Source organism: Mytilus galloprovincialis, chromosome 3 (genome assembly GCF_965363235.1).
Source record: "Mytilus galloprovincialis chromosome 3, xbMytGall1.hap1.1, whole genome shotgun sequence".
Taxonomy (NCBI): Eukaryota; Metazoa; Mollusca; class Bivalvia; order Mytilida; family Mytilidae; genus Mytilus; species Mytilus galloprovincialis.
The window spans coordinates 92,803,101-92,810,417 of record NC_134840.1 but is presented as its reverse complement, the minus strand read 5'-3'; the positions used below and the strand labels follow the sequence as shown (position 1 = coordinate 92,810,417).

Below are 7,317 nucleotides of genomic sequence, written 5' to 3'. Positions count from 1 at the left end.
TTTGTTTAGATTTTATAACATTTAATAGATATTGCACCATATAACATCAAAATTTGAAAATAAATTTAAAGTGAACTATTCTAGTTATCACATATAAATTTGAAATACATCTTAACAATATGGCATGGTAGTATAAACAACCAAGTTATTTCATAACAATTGTGCACTAGTACAAACTTCAAAAAACAGGAACTTCTGACACAAACTGGAACAAGTCCTTGTATATCTGTAAGCAAGCATGTGAACTACTTCATAGCACTTAGTGAAATTACTCAAGATGTGAGCTTTTGGAAGGAAGAATGTCAGTTTTAAAAGCAATTGATAATAAAGATATTGTTTTATATGGGGTTGTATGGAAAGGCACTTGAAATAAAATTAGGAGGTTGGCAGATGATTCTGATTCCTCAAATATGGATAGAATTAACTAAATTGAACTTTTTTGCATTTTTGTTAAAAAAAAAGTGTTCATTAATTTTAACTAGACCTTTATTAGTATGTTCCTGAGAAAAAAATTGGAAATTCATATAAATTATGAAATTGAAATTGCTTACATATTGTTGTCAAAATAATGAAAATGTGACTGTCATACAAGTGGAAGGTTTAGCTAGCTATCCACCATTTTTTACACAAAAAGCACCCGTACCAAGTCATGAATATAACAGTTGTTTTCCACTCTTGAGATGTTTTTGAGCTTTTGATTTTGCCATTTTATTAAGGACTTTCTGTTTTCAATTTCCATTGCAGTTTAGTTTTTTATTTTTTACTTTTTTATAAAAATCAGACTGCAATACTTCACACAACTGATAAAATTGCAGGTATCATCTTAAACCTTCAAGTTATTGATGTCAGATGAAATTTGAATAACCAATTAAAGAACAATTATATGAAGAAAAAAATATGTAAAGATTCTATTTCTCATTGTAATTTGGACTATTTTGGTTTATCAAATACTGGTAAAAAAAAATATCAATGGTGTTTACAAAATATAGCATATTAGGCAAAAAGATATAGAGTCAAGAAGAAAAAAATCATGAATAGGAAATAATAGGGTGCAGAAAATTAAAAAAAAGAGAGAAAATGACATATGAAATTACTTAAAATTCAAAAAACCAACCATCAAGAAACTATATTTGACCTAAAATAAATACATCTTATGTATAATATTTGACAATATTTTGTACAGTACATAAAATATTTGTTTTGCTTTTAATATAAAATCAAAACTGCTTCCTTAATATTTCACAATTACAATGATAATTCATTTAAAAGTTGTAGTTTGATTTCAGTATTAATATCTTGTAGTCTGATCTGGACAGATTTATTAGACTGAATGGGATTGGAAGAACATTTGTTTTCATATTTTACATGTAAGTACCAGTTGAGCATTTTTTACATGTCAATTAACTTAATATGATAAGATTTAATAGTTACAAATAATCATAATTCAACAATTTATAATACAACAGGAACCAGCATAAACTCAAGTTACATCAAGTTACAGAAAAGTCAAAACAAGAGTTATGTACAAATTCAAGTATAATCTACCACTTCAGTAAAAATCTGAAGAAATTGTGGTCACTTATGTAAAACAGGATTTCCCTTTCCTCCATGGTGACACCTTTTGACGCCACCACCTTTACTCCATAATGACGCCTTTTGACGTCTGTGTAGTACCTCAGTTGAAACGCCTTGACTAGGAAATGTCTGTATCAGACTTAGAAAAAAATTGTGTCCAATATGAAAAGGATATTCATGAGAATATCTGACTTAAATTTCATTGATGAAATATTTGTTTTCACAATGCATTAATATTTTAAACCTCATGATTTTTTTTTTATTGAAAAAATCGTATGCGAATCTAGTATGTAAAAAAAAATCCATGGAGGAAAGGGTTAAGTGTGTGAAACTAAAACAACTAAAGGTAAATAGTTTCTTTATTCTTTGAGTGTATTGTCAAACTTCAAGTACTTAATAAATATAATTCATGAATTTCTGACAGCTGTTGGGTAACATGTTGTCAATGCTGGGTTTTTTTAAGTAACAACCTGTAGTCTCTAACACTTTTGGAAATAAAATAGCAACGAAAAGAACATGATCAAAAAATGAAAATGAAAAATATAAAATTGCTCAAAACAGATATATTATAAACAGATGCATACAACTGTGAACATTTAATACCCTTTTTTAAATAATCAAAGTGTCATTTTGTAGTCGGAGTTGGATTATTAAGCCAGCAATTTGTTCTTGTGAATCTCAACAATATAACGCTAATGTGGTTCCTTGATGACATGTTGTAGTAGAATATTGCACTACAAAATTGAATTTATTTTATTGTAATATTCACCTTGTGGCTTTATCAAACTGGTTTTTAAAGCAGCACTTTTAAACATGAGAATTACATTCTTAAGTTTATATCATTTTTAGAATATATTTCAGTTTTGAATAAACAATCTGATAAAACCTTTTAAAACAGGTATGTTTTCACATATATGTAAAATCTAACTGAACAGCAATTGCATAAATGATAAACTACAATTTCTGCTGTATAAATGATAAATTACATTTTCTGCTGTATAAATGATAAATTACAATTTCTGCTGTATAAATGATAAATTACAATTTCTGCTGTATAAATGATAAATTTACAAGGCAGTGAAGCTTTCACCTAGTAGTAAATTTAGTGTGTTTAAAATTCCACTGAACATGACATGTATATAATAAATAATCTGTATTAGTTATGAATGCTCTAGTACAGTAACAAAAACATTTCAACTACGATTTTTTTTTTTTAAATCTTTGGCTTTAACTGTTGAAGTAAAATTGTAAAACCTTTATTTAAAGGGGTTACAACCTATAATAGATTTAGAACAAAAACTTATGCTAAAGATATATATAGCATTGAAAAAGCAAACAAGAATTTCTCTCACTTGTCAAAGTACAAATTATAATACTGTTACAACTAGAATAAAGCGACAATAAATTAACAACAGTTTTACAAAAATTTCCATTGTACATTTCTTTCTTTTCAAGATAAAAAAATTATAATTTAATGAAGTTAGCTTATTGATATGTTGTTTTAAAAGATAAATCAATAGTAAAATAGACTTGAGGGGCTAGCGGGTATAAATCATTTTTTTTTTGTAATATAGGATTTTGCTATTTTTTTATATAAATAAACTTCATCCTATACATAATAGGAAAATAAAATAAAAATATGGGTCATCACTCATTTAAGATGACAATCTTCCTTCAAAGAAGCATGCATTTGTGTTTAGATAATTTTTTTCTGTTGAACTAATTAGAGAAAAATAGGTAATATCGATTAAAAAAAGAACTAAATTACAGAAATCACTTAAATTTTACAAAAGTTTAGTTTAAGTACAGCTTATTTGAAAAAAAATTAATAAAAAAATATAGGTCACCGATGAGTTAAAAAAGATAATTCAATTCTAATGCAAATAAAAATGGCTTTTTTTCACCAAAGGGAGATAGTTTGGATCTTTTTCAATGATATAAACATTTTAAAAGTCTTCTAGGGCCAAAACGAATTGATTTTTTTTTGTTGATTTTTGTACCATATCATAAAGTAACAACTAATAGTGTAATTAATAAAATTTGTAATGAAAACAAAAGTTAAAATGTTTGCTGATTTTTTTGTACCCTTTATCTATTTTATTTTGTGATTTCAATATTTGCAAAGATTCAATTATACCAAATTCATGTCAATTTCTTGAGAAAAAAAATAACTATATAATATATAAATTATTCTTAAATATCATTCAAGTATTATGAAACCCTTAATCAAGGTGGTACTTAACACCTTGACTAAAATTAATTTGGCTCATTTAATTTTCATAAAATTTTGACAAAGTATTTACTTTGACACTTTGAATAAAATATGGAAATTTCAAAAAACTTGAACCAATAATTTTCTCAGAAAAAAAATGGTTGGATATATAGTAATTTGACAACCCCCATTGAGAAGCTTAATATTTCCTTAACAATAAAACAGGATTAAAACTTTTAGTCGATCTTACAGAGTTATCTCCCTGTAGTGTTAGGTACCACCTAAGTCTTATTGCTATTATGAGAGCAAATGTAACTAATCTTAACAATTTCTTTGCAAGTCTGCCCTGAGACTTATGGCTGCCTATCGTCTGCTCATGTCAGAAATATAAATGTGGGTTTAAGTATGTTACTTGAAATAACATATCTTATCCAATTCAACAATTATTGTCAAATAATGGTAATTGAAAATTATAGTTCAAAGCAAATTTTTTCTTATTTTTTCAAATTCTCAAGAAAAAAATATTGGTGATAATTATAAATGACACACCAGAGAATCTTCTAGGACATATTTTTTTTGGTAAAATAGTGCATTTATATGTTTAATTGTTGAAGAAGAAAAATCAAGTACAAATAGTTGGAAGAAAAATAATGAAAAAGAAGGATGAAAGATGTTAATTGGGTCCTATTCTCAATTCCATTATTTCATCAAAACGGTGCATACTGATAATTTAGAAATTATTGCAAGGTTTTGTATTAATATGAATAATGTAACTAGATGAGTATCCCAATAAATCATTAGAACTTGCATTCTGATAACTGAAATATAAACCTGTATGCACTTTTCGCAATAATAAAACTCAATTTTTTTCCATTCTTGAAAAATTGCAATAATAAATGCATGCAATAATTTCAGAATTTAGTGAAAAACATATAAGTACAAAATATAAGGTAACTCATGTAGGCTTTTCCTTTCAGAAGTTTAGTTACATGTCACATGACGCATGAACTACTTGCCATTACCCTGAATTCAAAATGTAGTTGTTATATATATGGACAGTGATTTATGTGCACATGAATATTTATCATTTAATGATCTACTACAAACAAAGACGAACACAATTTACTAGTTACACGGTATTTATTAAAACAGATAACATATCAATAAAAATATATCGGTGGGGAAGGCAAATATGAATAAACAAATTTCATACATACCGGGTAAACATGAAATTCACATAAATTCTCACTACATGAAATTTAAACATAGGCTCATAATTTAAACAAGTATGACATTTTTCACTAATGTATTATAACTATGTGCAATTTAAAAATAAAAATGTTTAACTATCCTTTAACTACATCTCATGTAATATCTTTTCTAATATCAAAAGGTGTCAATGCAATATAAAAAAAAATCTATTTATATAACTCTCGGTACTGTATTCATTATTATTTGTAGAATTACCAATTTTTGTGAATTTTGTGGTTATAAGTCATACCCCAATTCAAATATTCAACAAATAATGAATTTTCTTTAGGCTTGAATGCAGACTTCAGCAAAGCAAAACATCAAGTAACCAACAAAATATAGTTTTTCCTCAATCCACACATTAAACTGTGACCTTATATCCAACTGAGGCAAAGAGGAGCAGTCAGTAAAATGGTAATAACATAAATTTGCTGAGTCATAATTAAATAAACTGATACTAATTAAGTTTTTGATTCCTGTCAGTACTTCATGGAAATCAAAATATTTTGTCCCAGGAAATTTAAACATGTGTCATTTAGGTGTTACTGATGAGTCTAATGAAGGCAAAACAGATGCATAATTATAAACAAGGTATCTTGGATGAGTTTTTCAGGATGATGGAAGATATATGTCACAGTTTTCAATTAATGGAACCTACAAACATCATGCACCTGAAGTAACTGCGTAAAAATTAACTAGTGTGATGAGTTTATGTATTCAACCAAATTTTTGCATTATTTTGCAATTTACAAAGCAAATGAAAAATAATTTTGACAGTTTCTGGCATGATATAAAAAACAGCTCATACAAATGAATGCAAAAACAACTAACCAAAAAAATTGAAGTGTAAATTATAGTACTGGCCAATGTATTTTTTATGGATCTCAAACTTTCCTGAACAATAATTTGGTAAATGATCATGATGATTGTTCTGTATTCTAATTCAATTCTAATTTGAAGAATACATTATGGTTCTTTTGAAATTGTATCTCAGTTACATTAAAGGATGATATGGGATACCAATCAATAAAAGTCTCAACACAATATTTAAAAAAAAAAATTAAATAAAAATCTTATTCTAAACTTGTGCTAGGTGAAAATGCAATTTAGATGACAAGATGACTTGAATGACATTGAAAAAAAATACAGCTAACTAGATCAACTTTTCAAGTTGTGACAAATAAGGACTGTTCCATAAAAACATACATGGCACCCATGGAAGGCAACTTAAATTTGCCACTATAGGTGGATGTGAAATATTGTGTTTAATGGGCTTTAAATGTATACAGGACTCTAAAATTGCTTCTATAGGTGGTTACTGTGTTTTTAAAGTGCCTTCCTTGGGTACCATATATGTTTTAATGATAAGATTTCTCTTAACTTGCAAATCTGCCAGTATTTGATTCATTGTCTCATATATTTAATGTAAAAATAGATTTTAAAATGTTCTAAAATAATGAAAAATTAAATGGGTCAGCTATTCATCCAAGGAGGCTAGATGAGGCAGGAATATCCCAGTTCATTTCAACTCAATCAAGATGAGAAATAGATATCGATTCTTTATTTCCTTCTGAAGGCTCTAATGGACACTGGACAGTCTTGTTATGTTAATTTCTCTAACTGGTTCCAGTTGATACCAGTAAAGAAAGGATGAGCTTTGATGTCTTCACTTCCATTTATACCAGAACCCAGTCTTTCTTTAGGGTTATAACACAATAACTAAAAAAGAATTTATATCCAAAAATATAAAAAAGTTTAACATTTAAAGTTAAAAAATATCACATGTACTATACTTTCATAAGATGTGAAAAAATTATAATTCTACATTTCAAAGTGCATTTTATAAAAATGATTGATTGATAGATTTTTGTCATTGAACACCTCTTTCAGCACTAATGGCTATTTTATTGTGGACAGTTTTTATTAGTGGAGGAAGCAAGAGTACCTGGAGACAACTACCGACCTATGGCAGAACGTTTCATTAATAGTGTATACCTTTAAAAAGGTGTGCACATAATATCATGCAAAATATACCTGTTGAACATGTTCAGAGTTGACCTTTAAATTATAAATACTGTAAAAAAACATCAATAATTTGACCACAGTATAATAAACAGATATATCATGTTAAGGAGGGGTATTTGCGAAAAATACCAGCTGATAGAATGTTAAATTTCACAAGCCATAAGGCGAGGGAAATTCATTCTCAAGACTGGTATTTTTCGCAAAAACCCCTCAAGAACATGCTATATCTGTTTAATTACACCAAATGTTAATGT

The 7,317-nt window shown here is 27.5% G+C and overlaps 1 protein-coding gene across 2 annotated transcripts in view; it reads right to left on the bottom strand.

Moving 5' to 3' along the window:
- The window catches only part of LOC143069402 (ribosomal protein S6 kinase delta-1-like), a 42,736-nt gene continuing 35,419 nt past the window's right edge, over positions 1 to 7,317 (bottom strand). For both annotated transcript variants that reach the window (XM_076244019.1, XM_076244020.1), the window contains one exon: positions 1 to 6,757. In XM_076244019.1, the coding sequence (XP_076100134.1) occupies positions 6,641 to 6,757 (117 nt within the window). In that variant the 3' untranslated portion in view covers positions 1 to 6,640. The remainder of the gene's footprint in view (positions 6,758 to 7,317) is intronic.